The sequence below is a fragment of the Hemiscyllium ocellatum genome, chromosome 18 (assembly GCF_020745735.1).
Source record: "Hemiscyllium ocellatum isolate sHemOce1 chromosome 18, sHemOce1.pat.X.cur, whole genome shotgun sequence".
In the NCBI taxonomy this organism is placed as follows: Eukaryota; Metazoa; Chordata; class Chondrichthyes; order Orectolobiformes; family Hemiscylliidae; genus Hemiscyllium; species Hemiscyllium ocellatum.
The window spans coordinates 31648246-31670958 of NC_083418.1; the positions used below are offsets into that span (position 1 = coordinate 31648246).

Below are 22713 nucleotides of genomic sequence, written 5' to 3' on the forward strand. Positions count from 1 at the left end.
AGTAAGAACTTAAACAAGCAGTGCTGAAGATCTCTTGTTTGAAACTGGGTCAGTGTTCACAAGCTTTTGGAGCACTGCCCCTTTGTCAGATGAAGTGAAGAAGAGTATACAGGCACTGAATTTATAGGCAGAGAGATCAAAAGATTATATAAATGGTGTGAGTGGAATGTCGATAGGCTGAATAATAAGTCTCTGCAGGTGGTCAAAAGTGTCAGATGGCGTGGGTGAAGTATCAACAGCTGAATACTGAGTAAAGGGATTGATCTGTAATCCAATTAGTTGAGCCAGAGGGATTATTACAAAAAAAATTACAAGGTGGTGCTGGACACAAACTAAATGGCTGGCATATCATAAGTGTAAGACTCACATGCTGAGAGTGTAACCAAAGTAACAAGCAATCCAAAACTGTACAAACCAATTAAAGTAGAGAGATCATAACAAGGTGTCAAGGTGATGGTGTTACATTCTCTGAATGTGCTGTACTCCACCACTAACACTCTGGAGACGGAACACCACTGTGAAAGATGCCTACCACTCCATCTCCCGCCCTCATTTCGGGAACTCCGACTACAATGCCTTGCTTCTTCTCCCAGCTTACAGGCAAAAACTCAAGCAGGATACAGGTCCAGTGTTCGTCAGAGGTGGCAGAGGATCAGCTGATTGGGCCATGTTCAAACAGTCCGCAGGTACCTTGGACGAGTACACCATCACTGTCACAGACTTTATCAGCAAGTCTGTGGAGGACTGCATACCGAGGATGTCTATCTAGGTGTTCCCCAACATGAAACCCTGGATGAACCAGGACATACAAAACCTGCTAAAAACCAGGCGTAAGACCTTCAGATCAGGAGACCCACTCAAATATAAGGAATCCAAGTATGACCTTCGCAGAGCCACTAAGACAGCCAAGGACCAATACTGATTCAAACTAGAGCCCCAGACAGACGCCTGACAACTATGGCAAGGTCTGAATGACATCACAGGTTCTAAAAAGAGACGGTGCAAGATAACAGACAATGACATATCCCTCCCAGATCATCTCAATGCCTTCTGTACTCGTTTTGAGCAGAATGTCAACAGAGAGGTAACACCTAATCTGACAAGTCCTGACAAACCTATCCCAACCGTCAGTGCATCAGAGGTCAGATCAGTTTTCCTTTGAGTGAATCCAAGGAAAGATAGGACAAGACGGAGTACCAGGCTGTGAACTCAGAGCATGTGCAGATCAATTGGCAGAAGTCTTCTCGGACATCTTCAGCCTCTCCCTGCAGCAGGCCACTATTTCAAGAGAGTCAACATCATCCCTGTGTCTAAGAAGGGTCTTGCAGCATGTCTCAATGATTACCGCCCAGTGGCCCTAACTCCGGTGGTCATGAAGTGCTTTGAAAGGCTGGTCATGGCATTAATCAACTCCAGCCTCCCCACTATACTTGACCCACTCCAATTTTCCTATCAGACCAATAGATGCACATCAGATGCCATATCATTTTCCCTTCATTCCTCCCGAGAACACCTTGACACCAAGAACAGTTATGTAAGAATCCTACTCATTGACTACAGTTCACCCTTCAAGCTATTATCCCCTTGAAACTGATTACTAAACTTGGTGATCTTGGACTAAGCCCCACTCTCTGCAACCGAATCCTCAGTTTCCTGACCCACAGGCCATAATCAGTGAAGGTTGGGGGACAATATTTCATCATCACTGGAGCCCCCCAGTTTTACAGGTGTGCCATAGCATTCTGTCTACAGCTGGCATGGCAACTGTACCATTCAAGATCGGAGATGGTTACAGAGTTTGGTGAACTCAGCCCGGACAATCACAAAGGCCAACCTCCCATCTATAGAATCCATCTACTAGACCCGCTATCAAGGAAAGTCCACCAGCTTTCTCAAAGATCCATCCCACCCTGGCACTGTTTTTCTACAACTGCTACCATCGGGGAGAAGGCACAGAAGCCTGAACTCTTGCACCAGCTGAGTTCGCAACAGTTTCTGCCCTACTGTTGTTAGAATGGACTCACAAACTCTTAGCATTTGCCTGTACCTGTGTTTTTGTTTTTGCTGCTATTTACCTATTATTTATTATCTATGCTACTTAACTATGTGATCTGCTTGTATTGCTCACAAGGCAAAGCTTTTCACTGTGCCTCCGTACATGTGACAGTAAATTCAATTCAATTCAATTAGAATAGGACAGTAAGGAAGATTTTACCAACAACTACACGTAACCCCACCATACTGTTCTGTGTCTGTAAAATCTTCCTTACTATTCTGTTTTAGCACCATTATCTTGATAATTTATCACAACCACCTGAGAAAGGAGCGGCACACCGAAAGCCGGTGCTTCCAAATAAATCTGATGTCATGTGACTTCTAAATGTTTCCACCTAGTCCAACACCGGTATCTCCACATGTTGTTTGAAGTTAGTTGACATTTTGACATCAATTTTCAATACATGAGAGAAGTCCATAACTTTATTTTTTAATGCTTGCAATTCAGTGGTAATTGATAAAAGAGGGGAAATTAGGATTTTTTTGCAAAATGCAACAAAGCTTGTATTTGTGAATGCACCATCAATTGGAAACCAGTTTCTTGATTGGAATGCTTTTCTCAAGCATGTTTCTTTGCAATTCATTGTAAATCTCATCACCTCTTATTCTCTCTTTAAGGGACAGAAGGGTGAAAAGATACTCTTTAGTTGTTATATCCTTAAAACATGCACACACAAACAACCAAATGGTAAAACGTTCTTTTAATGAAGTTTTAAAATTGTTGAACTCCAAGATAAAATTTGCACTTGGAACCAGTCATGAGTTTTAAATGAGAGTCTGAAAACTGCTTTCCATGAGACCATTAGACACAGGAGCAGAAGAAAATCATTTGGCCTATCAAGTCCACTCCACCATTCGATAGGATCATGGCTGATCTAATAACCTTCAACTCTACTTTCCTACCTATCCTTATAAACTTTGATTCCCTTACTGATTAGAAATCTCATTGTCTCAGCCTGTATGTACTAAATGGCTTAATCTTGACAAACCTCTATGGTAAAGAATTCCACAAATTCATTACTGTCTCATTCTATGCCCTCTGATCCATCCCATCTCATCCAACCTGTCGAGCACTGCCCCCCAAAGAATCATGTATGTTTCAATAAGGTCTCCTCTCATTCTCCCAACTCCAATGAGTTCAACCTAACCTATTCAAGCTCTCTTCATAAGAAAATCCCTTCCCATCCGAGATTAACTGAGTGAAACTTCTCTGGATTGCCTCTGAGCCAGGGTAATTTTCCTTAGATAAGGGGACCAAAACTTTTCACAGTGTTCCAGCTGTGGACTAACTTGTGCTTTTGTATGTCTTTGGAAGAGTCTCACTGTTTTTATACTTAATTTCCTGTCAAATAAAGACTGATATTTAGCTTGCCTTCCCTATTACCTGCTTAACATTGATGCCAGCATTTGTGATTCATGCATAAGAACCGTCAGGTCTTCTGTGCTGCAGCTTTCTGCTGTCTTTCTCCATTTAAATAATATCCAACTCTTCTATTCTTCCTATGGATAAATCCAAAGGATGAATGCAGATTTCTCCAGCTTCCTGATTTCCCCTCCCCCCACCTTATCTCAGTCCCAACCCTTGGACTCAGCACCGCTTTCTTGACCTGCAATCTTCTTCCCGACCCTTCTCTCCGGCCTATCACCCTCACCTTAATCTCCTTCCACCTATTGTATTCCCAATGCCCCTGCCACAAGTCCCTCCTCCCTACCTTTTATCTTAGCCTGCTTGGCACACCTTCCTCATTCCTGAAGAAGGGCTCATGCCCAAAACGTCGATTCTCCTGCTTCTTGGATGTTGCCTGACCTGCTGCGCTTTTCCAGTAACACATTTTTCAGCTCTTCTATTTTTCCTGCCAAAGTGCATAACCTCACATTTCTCACATTATATTCCATTTAATTTATATATATCATTCTGTGGACTCCTTGTGTCATTCTTACTGCTTGCCTTCCCACCTGTTTTTGTCAGTCACTTCTGTCATTTAAGACATATGGTAAATATTGTGGCTCTAGCACTGGTACCAGGGGCTCTTCACCAGTTATAGGTTGCCATCCTGAAAATTATCCCTTTATCCAAATTTCTTTGAGTGAGCCAAACTGTTATCTATACTAATATACTACCCTGAACAGCACAGGCTTTTATGTTATTAAGTAGCCTTATGTGAAGGATCTTTATCAAGTGCTTTTTAGAAATCCAAATGTACGACATACACTGTTTGGTTTCTCTTTGTTGATTCTATTTGTTACCCCCATACAGATAGATTAGATTTGTCAGGCAGATTTTCCTTTCAGGAGGCCATGCTGACTCTGACTGAGAATATTGTGTTTCTAAATGTTCGGTTATTACATCCTTTATAATAGACTTATATTTTCCTAAGGACAAATGTTAGAATACTGGTGTACAGTTTTTTTTTTCTGTTTCCCTTTTTTGAAGGTGATATAGTGACAGTTTTCAAATTCTTCGGGACTTTTCCAGAATCTCTGCACCTATTTCCTATAATCCCATAATGTAACCCTTCATCTCTTGCACTCGTCTTGTGGTTTGTGATGTTACTCTAGCCTCTGTATCCATGCCTCTGGAATATCTGGAATACTTCTGCTGTTTTAAAGTGTAGAGGCATGCGAGGTCACCTCAGTGGCTGTGATTTGTTTCTGGGGTCCCAGTCATCTTGCACTCAGCAATTGCACAGGGCATAGTAGAGATCTTTGTAATTTTTTTCTTAGTCTGAGCTCTGTGTGTGATAGCAGCATGATCAACAAGCGTTCACGGCTTAGAGGGAATGTGAGTGGTTTAAGGGGGATTGAGACTGAGAATCAACTGTCAAGGATTCTGCAGTCAATGAGTCGATCACGATCTATGGTTTGGAGACCGGAGATGGATGTAACAGATTACCACATGAGATTGTTGCTTAAGCTCCTCCTAACTCTGTGTTGGAGGTTGAAGACAGGTTTCAGAGTAGAAATTGAAACGCAGTCCAGAAGAGGACTGAGTAACGCCTGCAGAAACAATCGAAATGTGAACTCAATGGAAATTTAATTTGAATTACTGCAAAATTTATATTTTTGGCTGTCCAAGTGGTTCAGAGGGTTAGAACATTCTATGTCTCTGCTCATTTAAGGTGTTTGTAAGATATTACAATATGTCTGTGAAGCTTGGTCAGAATCAGAGGAGAAAAGAAGACATGGGAATCGTGAATTTATTTGCAAGCAAATTAGGTAAAACAGGTCCTCTGCAATAAGAGCTGGATTAACAAAGTGACTGTACAAAGCTGAAGCAGATACTTGAGTTTTGAAATACTTATTTTTTGTGATTTTTCAAGTAAGACTGTGTAAAATGTGACAAAGAGAGGGAAAATCTTGCAATTCCTTAGAATAAATAGCTGGGTTTAGTTTTATGTATATAGTTGAGTTTCTTTTTCCTGTCCTGGGGGAACAAATAGTGAAATTTGCCAGGTTTTCACCCAATCAGTCAGCATGGCTAAAACATATAGCCAGGTTGATCTGAAATTATCTAATTTTTATTTTTGATTCTGGTCCCATTCGTCCCATTAGCTACATTTTCTGCAATACTTCATCATAGTCATAAGCTGCCCTTTCAACAACTCCTCGTTCCCATGCAAAATAAGCTACTACTGGTGTTGGTGATCTTTTTACTTTTACCCATTTAACTGAGAAACAAATTTTTGTTTCTTTTTGTTCATAAAATCTTTTGCAAAAAACCCAGTTGTCAGCTGTGACTCCCTCTGAGTCAGAAGGTTATGGTTCAAACCTCGTTTCAGAGTTAAGAATGGTACTTGAACCTCAGACATTTCATTGCAGTACTGAGAGCATTAGTGAAGAACAGCTGCACTGTGCTGTCAGATAATTTCTTAATGTAAGGCTGTCATCTGTCTCAGGTGGATATCATTTGTATCCCATGTCACTGGAAGAAGAGCAGAGAGTTTATCCCTGATACCCTAACCAAATATTTGTCCCTCTCCCAACATCATTAAGAGAGGTCATAACATGGTGTGAGTGGAAGCTTCCTTTGTACATTTGCGTGCAAGAGTATCTGCACTTAAAAAGTACTTCATTGCCTGGAAAGCATTTTGGGGAAATCCTGAACTGGTGGAAGGTCAGATACAAGTGCAAGTCTTTTTCTGTTGTTTTCTTGGGCTTCACCTGTGCACCAAAAACATTCTGGTATGCTTTTTAATCAACTGCTGAGAACAGTGCTTTTCTAAGTTAAATTGCTGTTACTGTGGCTTCTGGATCAGTGGTGCTGGAAGAGCACAGCAGTTCAGGCAGCATCCAACGAGCAGCGAAATTGATGTTTCGGACAAAAGCTCTGTTTCTGTTCTTATCAGTTTAATCACTGATATCTCCCGAACATGGGAGTGTTTGTATTAAATGGATTTTTGGAGCAGGGAGATGGCTTAAGGGCTTGCTCTGTCCTCTCCATGTATCAGCCTGGTATTGCAGTGTTACTGTGGCTTGCCTAGTGTTGAACATAAACTCATCTTCCTTTATTTTGTTGACTGGACATAACATGGGCTCTTTCATAATTTCTCATACTTAAAGAATTTGGGATTCTTGGGACAAATAAACCATTTCTAGCCCTTTACATGCACTATGAGACCTTTTGAAGTCTTGTGCCATCACTATCCACAGGCACTTGTTAAGCCAAAAGTGGCCTCATAATTAGTCCTTTGATAGCTTAGCTGCTTTCACTTTACATGCATCAAACCTAGGAATCAGAAGCAGAAATTGGCCATTCAGCTTTTCAAGTCTGTTCCACTATTCAATAAGATCATGACTGATCTGTTTGTGTTCCAATTTCCATATTTCCCTCTATCCCTGATAACGTGTGATTCCCTTACCTAACAAGAATCCATCTGCCTTCACTTTAAAAAGAAGGACCCTACTTCCATTGGCATCTGAGGCAGTGTTCCAAAGATGCAAAGCCCTCTAACAGAAAATAATTTCTCATTTTCGTCATACAGCATGGAAACAGACTCTTGGGTTCAACCAATCCGAAACTAAACTAATCCCACCTGCTTGCTCCTGGCCCATATCCCTCCAAATCTTTCCTACTCATGTACTACCTTTAATTTGAGAACAATGTCCCCTAAATTACCACTTCGGGTCTTACAAACCTTAAACCAAGTCACCTCGCTTTTCTAAACTCTAGTGAAAACAAGCTCAGCCTGTCCAATCTTTGCTCATAAGATTGCCCACTCATTCCAGGTATCAATCAGTAAACCACCTCTGACTCACTTAAATAGTTTCTTTTGCCAGTTAGACTTTAGTTGAATTTTTTTTGAGCTTGATGTTTTACAGTATGCCATATTTTGTTATGGCTTCTGTGGTCAATAAGAACGAAATAAGGACATCAAGGTTTGTTAGTCTCAGCAGTGGCTCTATGCAAATTAATAAGAGTATGAATTTCAACCTTACGTGCAGGCCCTGAGGATTTAGACACTTGTCGCCTATGAAGACAAATACCTCAATAGGTAAAGCTATTATCTCTGTTGACCAGCACCATTAGCCAATGAGTTGAAGGCAAGTTAGAAATTAGAATGTACTCAATGTTTGCTGAAAGATCTATTTTAACAAGCAATTTTATTTCCTTGGTAAAGAAATTTATTTAGGTTGGACATTTGAGTGTGCATTACCTCAGCACAGTCCATTTAATATAAAATCTTCGAGATGCTGCAAACAAAATCCCTACCTGGTACTATCACAGCAACATGCATTAAAATCAGAATTATTTGTCAGCAAAATTCAGCAAGTGGAGGATAGTTACAAAATTATATAAAATCAATCCAAGTCACTCACAATGGCCCTCAAGTGTGATTAGTAGGGGAATTACCGAATATACTCCAGTCTGGGGTTCTTGGAGTGGGTGTTGTTCCTATTTCTAAGCCAGGTGTTCAAGTCCTACCTGCTTCAGAGTTTATAAAAACATCTCTGAACAAGTTGACTAGAAAAATAAAACAATCTCCATTCTGGACGAAACATGGTGTGACTATAGACAGTTGTTTCTCTCATTTGTTCTCACTCTCCTCCAGTGTTATTGCAAGGCTTCCTCTCATTCTCTGCTACTGGGCCCTCCTCACTCCCTCATCCCACCCTTGGATAGGTCATGAGGCAGTAATCTAGGAACTGGATATTATAATTGCATACTCAGTTCAGTCCTCCTCACTAACATCAGTGGACTTTTGCCAAATATGGAAGACTGCCCCATCAACAAGGGAAGCAATACATGACATGGTCACATATACCAAATCAAACCTTATAGCCAATGTCCCAGACTCATCTTGTTGGACACCTCTTGGAAGAAGCACTGAGGAGAAGTACACAGAATATACTCTGGGTGGGGCAATTCAATACATGTCAAGAGGAGTTCTGATCCCTGAAAAAACATGTCTGCCAGCCTGTAGCAAGTGTAAGAGAACAACCAGAGGGAAAACCTGACTTGACCTGATTATCAATGACGACCTGTCAAGAGATGCATTTGTTCAAGTCAATGATTAAATAGTAGACCACAGCATAGCCCTTGTGAAGGTAAAACCCTATTTTCATTCCAAGGTACTCTCTGTTGTGTTTTTTTTTACCACTGGCTAGATATGATAGAATCACAACAGATTCCCTAGATCCAAATTGAGCATCCTTGAGGCAATATATATCATCAGGCACAGCAGAATTGTAGTCCTTCACAATCCCTAACCTCACATCCTGGTATATTCTTCACTCTGTCAATGGATCAAGTCAAGATAGAAAGGTAGTATGTGATAGCAGGAGCAGAATTATACATGGTTTTGTTTGAACTTGGTGAAGCCGCACTAGAACTACGTATTTGCTGAACTGTGGTAACAGCATGCTAGAGGCAGAGCTAAGTGGTCCCACAACCAATGGATCAGATCAAACCTCTGAAATTACCAGTCATGAATGGATGTGGATAATTAACCACTAATGGAAGAAAAAAGATTTCATGAGCATTCCCAATCTCTGGTGGAGCTCAGCAATAAGTACAGAAGAGAAAGCTGTGGTATTTGCAGGTATCTTCAAACAGAAATGGTGAATGTATATTCCATCTCAACCTTCTCTTAAGTTCCAACGCTCTCCTGAACAGTGTCCTAGTTCACAAACTTTCTGACTCCTCCAAAATTCTCTTGCCTATATCTTTAAACATTCACCCATCACATCTCTCCAGGATTTAAGAATCTCACCCTAGTTTTAATCTTTTTAATGACCTTACTTTTCTCTGTCATCGGTAGCAGTACCTTCAGCCATTCATCTAAGTCTAAATAAAACACATTTTAGAAAATCTACAGGCATGATCTACAGAATGATAACTTGCAGAGCTTTAAATGCTCATGCTCGAAACACATCTTCAAAAAAGTCAACAAAATTTGTCAAGCAAGACCTTTGCTCCTAAAACTTTGATTTTGGCACCTATGAGAGAGGAGACAATGGAAGGGTATGTCAAACTAAGATCATCTGTCCAATGTATTGACCATTATGTGGCAGCCTTACATTATACAATGCATCCTAAATATTGTTAATTGCCCCTACTGAATTTTTCACAAAGAAGACTGTCCTAAATGAAATGTGTGGGTTCTTTTTCAGGAGACTGATTATGCAGCAAATGATCAAGTTGATCTTTATGACGATGTAATAACAGCTGCTGACAGTAATAACCATGAAGATCAAAGTTTTGATGAAATATTACCACGGACTCCCGGTGAGCCACAGAAAGCTGACAGTAACACCAGGCCAACCATAGTCTACACATATGGAGGCAAACGGCAAGCTGTGTATGTGGGAAATCTGACATGGGTGAGTGAATCTGTGCCTGATTAGTGTTACTCCAATGTACAAAGCCACTTGTCCAATCATTGACTTCTGTGTTTGGCCATACCAAGAGACCTGAATGAAGCTTCCTGTCATGTTATTTTCCTGTCTTTATTCATTCTTTCCTGAGCATATTTGCTAAATTGTTTTAGAGATTTTAATTTTGACATGTTTTGCCTGCTTTGAAAACTCTAAATGTAACTTTTATCAGTTCTCCCCATTGTTGGAGAGGGATTACTCTTGCCGGTATTGCCTCTGTAAAATTAAGTCAGATCCATGCTAATTACAAGTGAATTTGTTCATTCATGCTGACACGTTACAGAAATATCTCATTTATTCAGAATTCTGGATTTGTTGTGTTGCTCATGAGACTGAGTTTGTCAAGTGATTATGAACAAAGATGTTAGATGACAGAAGGCCAAATGTTCCACGACAGCCATCAATTAACATTGTTGTACAGTTTAACATTATTACCATGGACCTTCATCAGCATTGTAATCTGTTGGACAAACAAAGAACAGAGAAAAACACCTGGAGTAAAAAACCTCTAGAAACCTTCTACACACCCAAAGGTGATCAAACAAGTTCCATGAAATCACAGTAAAGCTATGCACAGTAAGACTGTGGATAAACAAAGCCTCCAAATATCCAATTTTGAAGAAGAGTAATATTGGATTCAAAACATTAACTTTGTTTTTGTCTCCACAGCTATTACTAAATCTGATGAGTTGTATTTTGTTTCAGATATCTAACATTATTTTTACTTAGGTTTATGTTCGAAGATAGATTAAAAACAATGTTTATATAACTTACATAAATTGCTACATGTCTTCCTTAAATTAACCCATCTAAGTCAAATAGCAGATCAGATTTGGTCCCCTCACCAATTTAAATGATCCTAAACAGTAAAAACGAATGCTGCTCGCTAAGCTTTTCTTGGTACTGAAGGGAATTTAAATGAGATAGCAATCTTGCAGTCCTATCTTGATCCTTTCCAGGGATTCTATATTACTCAATGTAAAGAGACCAAAACTGGTCATGGATGTACAAGAGCTGTAGACTCTTTTAATATTGCATTATCTTCACACTTACTTATGATGAATCTATTTGATATTGCAACATCCTGCACCTGTTGTGAATCTTATCAGTGACTATGATTACTTGAATTTTTTTTCTGACTGAATGGTCTGAAGTTCACAATTTTAACATTGTATGCACGTGTTTTACACTGTCCCTATCTATATGTATGATACGACATTAATCTATCTGTATCGTTTCTATGTTTCTGTAGTAAGTGATGTCTGGTAGCTATGGGTCTGTTCGCCAATCAAACCTGGATGTGCTTTCTTTCTATCTGAACTTCTAGGTCCAAATCTGTGAATTAAATCACAAGTGAGCCTTCTGTTTCCCTGATATTTTATTCCAGATTATTGATATGTGAAAATCAGTCATCCTAATACAGTCCTGATAGATTTTAGTAGTTACCAGTTCATTTGTAGAACCATTGCCATCAATCATCTTTTCCTGCCCGTACATATACAGCCAATTCTTTACCAGCACTCTGTCCATTTATTCCCAGAGAATGAACCTTTCTTTTAGTAGGTTATCTTAGTCAAAGCTTTTTGAAAATCAACATATCCAGTGACAACCTGGTTACCTACTAACCTCATGCCAAGCTCCAAAAATTAAATTAAGTTGAAAAGACCTCCTCTTTCAGGTGCCAGGTTGAAATTCTCTTTTAGTTTCCTCTTTGATAGGATGGTCATATAGAATTTCTGTAATAATATCATGTGATAGAAGTGCTAAGTTACATATTTAGATTAGATTCCCTACACTATGGAAACAGGTTCACACCGACCCTCCGAAGAGTAACCCACCCAGACTCATTCTCCTACTCTATATTTACCCCTGACTAATGCCCCTAACACTGTGGACAATTTAGCATGATCCATTCACCTGACCTGCGCATCTTTGGATTGTGGGAAGAAACCGGAGCACCCGGAGGAAACCTACGCAGACACAGGGAGAATGCGCAAACTCTACGCAGACAGTCAACCGAGCTGGGTCCCTGGTGCTATGAGGCAATAGTGCTAATCACCAATATATTGAATGTCTGTTTGATTCCGAAATGAAAAGTCTACTTTCAGACTTTGCTATGGTTTTTGTTTGAAAGAATTTTAGATATATTCCATTTTAATTGTTATTCTTGAAGGAGAGAGGAGGGCTTACATTTTTAAAGTGCCTTTCAAGGCTTCTCAGTGTTTTAGAGGTGGCTAATGTGCGTTTTGAAATATTGTCAATGTGATTCTGAAGACTTTTCCATGTAAGACTAGCCCACTAAGAGAAATCCATAATTATTTCCAAATACTGGCACAGCAACATACACATCCATTGTGGACAGTGGGTTTAATGTGTCATTTGAAATCAAAAGTCTGGAGTTTCACAATCATTCGTAACAGATAAATGCTATATTGTGGTAATCTAGACAAAGACTTTTGCACAAGGGAAATATATTTAATGTCAGGAGAATGGCATTGGAAAATTAGGGAGGAAGAAGGTAAAAGAAATGAAAATGTGTTGTATGATCTTAACAAAGAGAAACTGAGAGTATTTCTGATTAAGGCAAGAGATAATGGTTTAGAATTTTCCTTTTTATATTTGCCCTCACTTGCTTCAATGAGAAAAATTACAAACTGGTGAGCACAAAAATGGAAAACCATAATCAATTTAGCACTTTCATGTCTATTGTGCTGCAAGATTTCAACAGTAATTAGTGACAACATTGTGGATACCATAAATACAATCTTCCACAAAGCCCTTTGTATTCAGGAATTATTCCTTTATATTGGAATATTTCACATGTTTCTCTGCTATTTGTGAAAAGAGAAAATCAAACCCAGTTCGCCTAACACCTGTTCTTGGAGGGTTTCTGAAATCTATAATTTACTTTAGCAATGGAAAGGGATAGGTATATACAGCAGGGCAAGAGTTACAGCTGGGGAAAGGCAACTATGATGTAATTAGGCAAGATTTACGATGCATAGAATGGGGAAGAAAACTGCAGGGGATGGGCATAATTGAAATGTGTAGCTTATTCAAGGAACAGCTACTGTGTGTCCTTGATAAGTACCTGCCAGGCAAGGAAGAAGTTGTCAAGCAAGGGAGCCGTGGTTTACTAAAGAAGTTGAAGTTCTTGTCAAGACAAAAAAGAAGGCTTATGTTTGGATGAGACATGAAGGCTCAGTAAGGAAGCTTGAGAGTCATAAGTTAGTCAGGAAAAACGTCGAGACAGCTAAGCACTGCCAGCAGGGGACATGAGAAGTTGTTGGCAGATAGGATCAATGAAAACCCTAACGCTTTGTGTAGGTATATCAGGAATAAAATAATGACTGGAGTAAGCTTAGGGCCAATCAAGGATAGTAGTGGGAAGTTCTGTGTGGAATCGGAGGAGATAGGGGATGTGCTAGATAAATAATTTTTGCCAGTATTCACACTGGAAAAAGACGATGTTTTTGAGGAGAATACTGAGATGCAGGCTACTAGAATAGATGGGATTGAGGGCTACAAGGAGGAAGTGTTAACAATTCTGGAAAGTATGAAATTAGATAAGTCCCCTGGGCTGGATGGGATTTAACCTAGGGTTCTCTAGGAAGCCAGGGAGGAGATTGCAGAACTGTTGGCTTTGATCTTTGCTGTCATTGTCTTCAGGAATACTGCCAGAAGACTTGTGGATAGCAAATGTTCCCTTGTTCAAGAAGGGGAGTAGAGATAACCCTGGTAATGATAGACCAGTGAGCCTTATTTCAGTTGTGGGTAAAGTGTTGGAAAAGTTTATAAGAGATAGGACTTATAATCAACGAGAAAGGAATAAGCTAATTAGAGGTAGTCAACACGGTTTTGTTAAGGGTAGGTCATGCCTCATGAACCTTATTGAGTTCTTTGAGAATTTGACCAAACAGGTGGATGAGGGTAAAGTGGTTGATGTGGCGTGTATGGATTTCAGTAAGGCATTTGATAAGGTTCCCCTCAGTAGGCTATTGTACAAAATATGGAGCCATGGGATTGAGGGTGATTTAGCAGTTTCGGTCAGAAATTGGCGACCTGAAAAAAAGACAGAGGATTATGCTTGATGGGAAATGTTCATCCTGGAGTTCCATTACTAGTGCTGTACTGCAAGGATCTGTTTTGGGTCTACTGCTGTTGTCATTTTTATAAATGACCTGGATGAGGATATAGAAGGATGGGTTAGTAAATTTGCAGATGGCACTAAGGTCAGTAGAGTTGTGGATAGTGCCAAAGGCTGTTGTGGATAACAGAGGGACATAGATAAACTGCAGAGCTGGGCTGAGAGGTCACAAATGGAGTTTAATGTGGAAAAGTGTGAGGTGATTCACTTTGGAAGGAGCAACAGGAATAAAGAGTACTGGGCTAATGGCAAGATTCTTGGTAGTGGAGATGAACAGAGAGATCTCTGTGTCCATGTACACAGATCCCTGAAAATTGTCAACCGGGTTGATAGGGTTGTTAAGAAGGCATACGGTGTGTTAGCTTTTATTAGTAGAGGGATTGAATTTTGGTGCCATGAGGTCATGCTGCAGTTGTACAAAACTCTGGTGTGGCCGTACTTGGAGTATTGTGTACAGTTCTGGTCACCGCATTATAAAAAGTATTTGGAAGCTTTGGGAAGGGTTCAGAGGAGATTTACTAGGATGTCTGGTATGGAGGGAAGGTCTTACGAGGAAAGGCTGAAGGACTTGAGTTTGTCTTTATTAGAGATAAGAAGCTTGAGAGGTGACTTAATTGAAATACGTAAGATAATCAGAAGGGGGATCTAAGATGGCGGCGATCTGAGAAGATCACACTGCAGAGCTTCACATCGCAGCAGGAGCAGGACGGTCCTTTAACCCACCCAACCCAGGTCATCAGATTTCTTGGGGTGTTGGAAAGATTGTGGAGCCCCAAGAAACATTTAAAAATTGACTTACCTGTATTTTCAGCTGTCCAGAAATGCCTAAAAAGGGAGGAGGAGCATCTGAGGCCGGGCCTGCAGCAGCCTCAGAGCCGATTACTCTCCAGGACCTGGTGAACCAGCTCTCAATCTCGCGAGATGTTGGGGAAACAGATTGAAGAGAAACTGGCTCCAGTCTCTCTCATGCTGCAGAAGCATGAACAGTAGCTGGGAGACCTGGAGAAGAGGACGGATGAGGTGGAGCACAGGGTCACAGTGGTGAAAGCTGATGCCAGTTCATTCAAGGAAGAGATCCAAGCCCTGAAGATGCAGATTCATAATTTGCATGACCAAGTGGATGATCTTGAAAACAGGGGCAGGAGAAAAAACATTCGGATCATCAGTCTGCCTGAGGGTAAGGAAGGTGAACGGCCTGCGGAATTTGTTGAAGATTGGCTTCCGAAATTCCTTGACTTGGAGACTGGCATGAGAAGATTGAAGATAGAGAGGGCTCACCGGGTCACAGCATGGAGGTCGGGTCTGGGTCAATGCCCTCGTCCTTTCCTGGTGCGGTTCCATCATTACCGGGATAAGGAGAGAGTCATGGAAGCTTCCAGACTCCATGGGAAGGATCCAAAGACCCTAATTTACGAGGGGTCTAAGATCATGTTTTTTCAGGACTTTTCAGCGGCGGTGATCCAGAAACAAAAATCGTATGATGGTGTCAAGAGAAGATTGAAGGAGCTTGGGATTCATTTACTCCCTGAGATGTCCGGCAGTGCTTCGGGTCACCTTAGATGGATCCATGCATCTCTTTGACACATCGGAGAAGACAAGAGACTTTGTGGACAAAACTAACCTAATTTAAACAATTGTAGTATGTATAAATATTGTTGCTTGGGTATGCGTTTGTCATTCTGTAAAAGAAATGGAGAAAATCTGGTTGAAGCTTTGTTTTTCCCCTTTTTTTTCCTCTGTTGAAGATAATTTGGTTCAAACTATGTCTGGCGGTGGTTAGGATTTACATTTTAAATTTCTAAGTTAGGACATACCAAAGGATGGTGGGGTATTTATTCCCCCTTTTTTATATAAAAGAATTGTTTTTATTCATATTGATATTCTGTGGGGTGTTTATTCTTTTTACCTTGTGCTTGCGATGTGGCTCTAGCTGGGAGAAGTGAAGATGGTTGAGATGGTTAGATGCCTATTTATGGGTAGTTGCCCCCTCCGGGCAGGGGTTGAGTTCCCCTACTCAACACCACTGGCGCTTTATATGTTGGTTTGTTTTCTGGTTTTTGTTTTTTATTTTTAATAATTTTGTATGTTTGTTAAATGTAGTGGTTTTAGTTGATATAGTTTTTATATTTGGTGGACCATGCAACACTAAAGCTCAGCAATTTGTTCCTCCTCTCTGGAATTTAAATGTAATTGCAGAAGATTATGTCTCATGATTTGATTAAATGGTGTACCTGGAATATCAAGGGAACTCACTCACCAATTAAGAGGAAGAACGTACTCTTGAGTCTTAGAAAGGAGAAGGTGGATATTGCTTTGTTACAGGAGACACATTTGGATGACAATGACACCTGAAATTACAGTAGAATGGCTTTGACAGAATTTATTTTTCATCTTTTTAATACCAGAAGTAGGGGAGTGGCTAGATTGGTTAAGAAAAATCTCTCATTTACATTGTTGGAATGTGTTAAAGACACATATGGGAGGTTTGTAATTCTTAAAGCCATGATAAATGGGGAAGGACATTTTAAATGTTTATTGTCCCCCAACTCATCCTCTTAAAATCTTGGTAGATGCTTTTTCTAAACTGATAAATCTCAAGTCTCGGCACATCATTACAGGGGGAGATTTTAACTGCCTCGTGGACCCCACAGTAGACAGGTTGCCTAAAGGTCCCGCGATACCCTCTGCACAAACAGTTATTGGGTTTGTGTGGGGAATTAGGGTTGGTGGACATCTGGAGGTGTTTTCACGTTTTTCTCCAATCTGCTCAGATGTCACACTAGGATTGATTTTTTTCTGACCCCTGCGGTAACCCTGGATCTGGTGGCATCCTGTACGATTGGTAATATTGCCATTTCTGATCATGCTCCAGTGTACTTCATGGTTAAAGTTAAGGTTGTTACAATGGATTCAAGGTACTGGCGAATGGACCCCTTTATTCTCATGGACAGCAAGTTTGTGGAGTATTTCAGGCATTCCTAGACATCAACAAAGGCTCGGTTGATAGCTCATCTGTTCTCTGGGAAACTGCCAAAGCTTATGCCAGAGGGTTAGTTATTTCATATTCCAAAAGTAAGAAGCGGCAGAAGGGTGAGCAGCAACATCTCCTTGAAGCATGGTTGAAGGCAGCCGAGAAGGACTATTTTGACAGACCCTCGTTGGTCAAACTACAGAGGATTACGGCACTGCGGTCTACACTAAATTCCATGCTCACACATACGGCAAAGAAGGAGCTGGCTTTTGCAAAGCAAAGGTTATACGAGCATGGTGACAAGCCAGGCAAATACTTGCCAGAAAGAGAAGTGCCCCACAAACCATTACAGTGATTAGGGAAGGGTCTGGGAACCTAACATGTGATTCTAAAAAGATTAATGTGGCGTTCCAGATGAATATTCTCCCTCGCTTGCTATACTCTATACGGATTCTCCCCCTGATTTTCAATAAACAAACACTCAGGAGATTGAATGGTTGGTTCAGCTCCTTTATCTGGCACCGTAAACGGCCCCTCATTAAATTAGCCAAACTGCAGTTGCCTCACAGATTGGGGGGAGTAGACCTTCCGGACATTAAAAATGACCAATTAAGCTCGCTTTTGACCTGCGTAAATGATTGGGTTTGTGGGGACCCTCTTTCAATATGGCTAGATATCGACGTCTCCCAGGCAAGGTGCCCCCTTACCAGTTTGCTGTTTTTGGACTAGGTGAGGACAGTTAGGGAATATTGCCATAACCCAATAGTCATCAATATTGTTAAAGCATGGAGGGCAATTCGGCAGAGGAAAGGTAATATTGGCAAAACATCTTTGTTTACACCTTTAGTGGGTATGCCAAGTTTTCATCCAGGTATGATAGATTCAGGATTTAAACGTTAGGCAGCTGGGGGTATATCTTGCATGGGTGATTTGTTTGAGGGAGATGTTATGATGTCCTTCGATCAGTTAGTACGGAAGTATGAGTTATCTAATAGAGACCTCTTTTGTTTTTTTCAAGGTAGGGATTTTATTCAAAAAAAGACCACACTTTTGAGTGATCCCTACAAATCTGACATAGAAAGCGGGGTACTAAGGGCTAAGTGTACACTCTCTGTCAGTACTTCATATCACCAATTGGGGGGTGCCACCTCAGATGAATCTGATCGACTCTGCAGGATGTGGGAAAGAGAGCTGGGTGTTGAAGTTTCTTCAGAGGCATGGGATGATATTTGGGAGAATGCAAGGAAGATATCAATTTGCAATAGGACCCATGCTTTACAGTTGAAGATTCTCCACAGGGTCCACTTAGCCCCAGACCGTTTGTCAAAATTTAAACCAGGGTTATCTTCAGCATGTCCCAAGTGTAAGGTCTGTACGGATACTCTTACCCATTGTCTTTGGTCTTGTGACAGGCTTCAAACCTATTGGAGCGTGTGGTGGGTGCAATGGAGAGGAGTTTAGGTGTAGGGGGGAGAAGGACCCGATTTCGCTCCTTTTGGGCCTACCCATTGTATTTCCTGCAGACTCGCATAATGCAAAACTTTTCAATATTCTTACATCCTGTGCAAGGAAGAATATCTTGTTAGGTTGGATATCAGAAAACCCCCCAGGCCTGTCAGGTTGGCAGAAGATTATGGAGCATATTCCCCTGGATTTTCTCACAGATATGGTACTGATAATTTTTACAAGACATGACAACCCTTTTTGAAATACCTGGACAGAGATTTATCTGCCACACTAACAAGGGCTTTAATATAGCCGTAACGATTGTGTTTCATGAGTCCAATATCCAGGGAGGAGGAACTGTGAATGTATGAGTGTTTTGTTTGGCTGGGCTGAGTTATCACTATTTATTTGTTGTCAGGTATTTATTTAGTGAGTTAAATAGCTAGTTTAGGTTTTTTAAAATTTTATACTTCTCTATATATGTTTATACATTCGTATAGGAGGGTGGGTTGGGGAATTTTTTTTAAATATTTGGATTTAGTTTTGTACTATTTTTGTAATGTTTTGAATCGCATTGTTTTGTATTTATAATCTTTAAAAGTATTTTATTCTTAATAAAAATGATTATATTTTTATATAGTATAGAGGGTCAGTTAGGGTGGACAATGAGCCCCTTTTTCCTTGGATAGTGATGGCTAGCACGAGGGGACAAAGCTTTAAATTGAGGGGTAGTAGGTGTAGGACAGATGTCAGAGGTAGTTTCTTTATTCAGAGAGTAGTAGGGGCATGGAATGGCCTGCCTGCAATAGTCTTAGACTCGCCAATTTTAAGGGCATTGCATAGACATAGGGATGAGAATGGAATAGTGTAGGTTAGATGGGCTTCAGATTGGTTTCACAGGTCAGCACAATATCGAGGGCCGAAGGGCCTGTACTGCGCTGTGATGTTCGATGTTATATAATTGAGGATAAAGTGACTGAGACCTTGAAAACATTCAGCTGATCAGCGGGAGGACATGCCAGAAGGCTCAGTCATGTCTGACATTGGTTGTTACAGTGAAGCTCATGGAATTACGTTACTATGCTATGAATTAAATTGTTGATCGGGTTAGCAAGTTGGCTGAGCAAAGGTTAGAGATAATAGGCAATACAAGAAATGTAAGATATGTAGAGAAGTCATAAATTATTTTAAAAGGTATACTTTCTTGTTTAAATTTCAAAATGAACTTTGGATTAAGAATAGCATCAAAGTACCATTGATTAATTCAATTGACCATAACTTCTGAAGATAATCCGATCAGCAGTTAACAGTCAGACATCCCCTTCCTGGAATGCACACCCTTGCATGGATCACAAAAAAGATCAGATAAGATGTCTTCCTCAGTTAATTCTGAACGAAGGAGAACTACTGAAATCATTGTGCTTGAAGTGGCACTCACAGCTCACCACTAATGTAATTTAAAATACATGATCCTGGCTAAAGAGATTGAAAAAGAAACCAATGATAGAATTGAAACTGACTCCTTAATGGACAGGTGACATGACCGATACCACCTCAGTCTCTGGAGAAATTAACTATTACTTCAAGCTAGTAAGAAATAGTTTGTTGTTAACATTGAGACAGTATTCCTGGAGGTTTCGGGCCATCCTTTAGTCTAAATCTCCTTCTTAACCTAGTCCGAGAAGAAACCGTGTATCTGCTGGAAAGGTGGACTATAACTTTGCCAACTTTTGTTAAAAAAAAAGTTTTGTCGCTTCAGCTGACTGATCTCATTGAGTTTGAAGATCCACAGAAAGGAACTTTCACCAAATTTCTGGCATCTGTCAAGAACCATGTGATTTGATGTCCATTTATTTCAGTTCTAAATTAATTATTATTTGTAAATTGTTTTCTTTTCTCTTTGTATGTCTGTCCATGTCTGTTGCAACAATCATCCCCTGGGTTCCAAAGCATACTATTTTGTTTTAAATTTTAAAAATCTTTTTAAAAATTTGAAAATCTTTCCAGGTAATGTAAAAAAATTGGACAACATAAATAGCAGTTTGGGGAGGGAACAGATTGTGGCCTTATTTAAAAGGGAAAAGAAATTTTAAAAAACTTATATCTTGAAAAGGAGAACAATAAAATAATTAAATTCACTTTGCTATCTTGTCCATAAACACAGAATGTTTGCTCATCTAAAACTGAATTTATTGCAAAGATTTTCCACAAGAATTTGACCAGACCCCAAATCTATGAAACAACCTTGAAATCTATTCTAAAAGAAAAAGCCAAAGAGAAAAGGCTGGAATTGTCTTTGAAAGCAATGCACACACTGCAACACATTCCTTTCATCTTACTATTGAAGAAAAATGTTAAAAAATAAAACAAAGACATGTGGAAAAGGAAGACTAAACTTGTAAAACCTGACCTCTCTAAGTCCATATACTAACACATATAGTTAAGATAGAAATACCTACTGAGGCAAAAAGACCTGTTACTCCAGATACTCCTCAAGCATTTGGGGCATCTGTCTGTAGAAGTGGTTAAAAATAATTCAAAACTGAAATTGATTGGGGTGCTCTACCCATAATAATTATCCTTGCCAAAACTGGCGAATAAAACTGCAAAAGAGAATTAGGTGTAATTTTTCATAAAATAAAGTAGGAGTGAAAACTAGCTCTTCAGTAAAAGAAGTTTAAATTACAAACTCAAGAAGGAAAAGAAGGACAAAAAGAAATCACAGTTTTATTATGGGAAAATTACTTGCCAAAGTGGCAGGCAGTGTGCTCAGAGAATGAAAAACAGAAAGGAGTCCGAAAGAAATCTCAAACTTCCCAAAAAGAATGATAAAGCTATTAGAAATTGGACAAATAGAGAAAAACCAGGAGAATTTTAAGAAGGCTCAGTCAGAATCTGTAGGAATGCAAAAAGGTCAGGGTAGAAACTCTGCAACTCAAGAGCCTACAAAGCAGCATGTGGAGTCAAAAGGGATTAGTATGGAACCCATGAGAGATGTTGAGAAGCAGTGCAGTTTCAGCAAAGTCCTGAGGGTTGCACAAGGCTGCAAAAAGGACCTGAAGGGGGTGTGAGAAAATCAATCTCGATTTAAACACAGAGGGAGTGAACCTGAAATTGAATTGTCAACAACTCCCTTGCTGAACTAAGCAGGGACTGAGGCAGTTCCTCAGCAGTGAGGGATTGAGGCCCAGATTTGCAAAAGGCCAATTGCGATTGTGGTTGAAAGTAGCCAGCCTTGTGAGAGGCAGTGTATCCCAAAGCACGTAGAACAGAATTGGGACCAGTTTATCTCTACAGCAGCTGAATTTGGGGAAATTGTTACTCCATAATTGAGAACAAATTTGCAGCCAGCCAAAAGATTGTTTGAATGCTGCTGATAACTTACAGGCATCCAAGACTAGTAAGCACAATACATTAGTACAGGCCAGAAGGAAGTAAAGGTGCTTAAATGTGCGTAACAGAAGTTAAAAGAGAATGTATACAAAGTGTGGCTTGTGGGATTCTTTTTTCTAGATATAAATTGGGGCAAAGGAAGTTCCCAGACACACCTGGAAAATTTTAATACAAAGCCCACACACCAGCTGGTTGAACAGGAGGTCAGACAATCTGAAATCTTCTTTCCATTTATAGCAGAAGACTAGAGAGATTTCTAATTAGCCCCACAGAAAGTGAGGAAGATATTTGCAGAGATTTAAAAGAAAAGGAGCCTTACTGATAAGTAGATCTAATTAACTGTCTTTTTGAATTTGGGGTGTGCTAAAGAGGTCCCTAAAGAAATCCAGAGCTGTTGAGGAAACTGCTGCGCTCAGATTTCAAAGTGTCACAGAGGAGAACAACAGAAGCTAGCCAGACTCTTGTGGGTGAGCATGTCTCAAAGGATATGGAGCAGAGTAATCACACAAAAAGCTGTCAAACTAGGCAGACAAAATTAAAGCAAAGAAGCCTGCACTCCTCCTGTTTGCAGCATAACCTTTCAAATCTTTACAGGGAGAACATGAAAGATCCCTTACAGATAAACAGATGGCGATTACCCCTCACCGACTTGTAGAGCTGGAGGAGTGCTGTAGGAGCTGGACAATCACCCGAGGACAGTAGTATTCCAAATGTAAAAGGGCTAGTTGGGAACAACTTCCTCTCCGAAGTAACAGAGTGAGTAAACTTGTGACTGCACCAGGAGAAATTCAAGTGGAGATAAAACAAAATTAAACCCAAAGCCTAG

At 40.1% G+C, this 22713-nt stretch overlaps 1 protein-coding gene and 1 pseudogene across 1 annotated transcript in view; both read left to right on the forward strand.

The window, feature by feature from the left end:
• Positions 1–22713, forward strand: part of LOC132824401 (cleavage and polyadenylation specificity factor subunit 6-like) — an 86183-nt gene that overhangs the window by 5089 nt on the left and 58381 nt on the right. The window contains exon 2 of the mRNA XM_060838828.1: positions 9667–9876. Within this exon, the coding sequence (XP_060694811.1) occupies positions 9667–9876 (210 nt within the window). The remainder of the gene's footprint in view (positions 1–9666; positions 9877–22713) is intronic.
• On the forward strand, positions 6361–6541 carry LOC132824547 (U2 spliceosomal RNA; annotated as a pseudogene).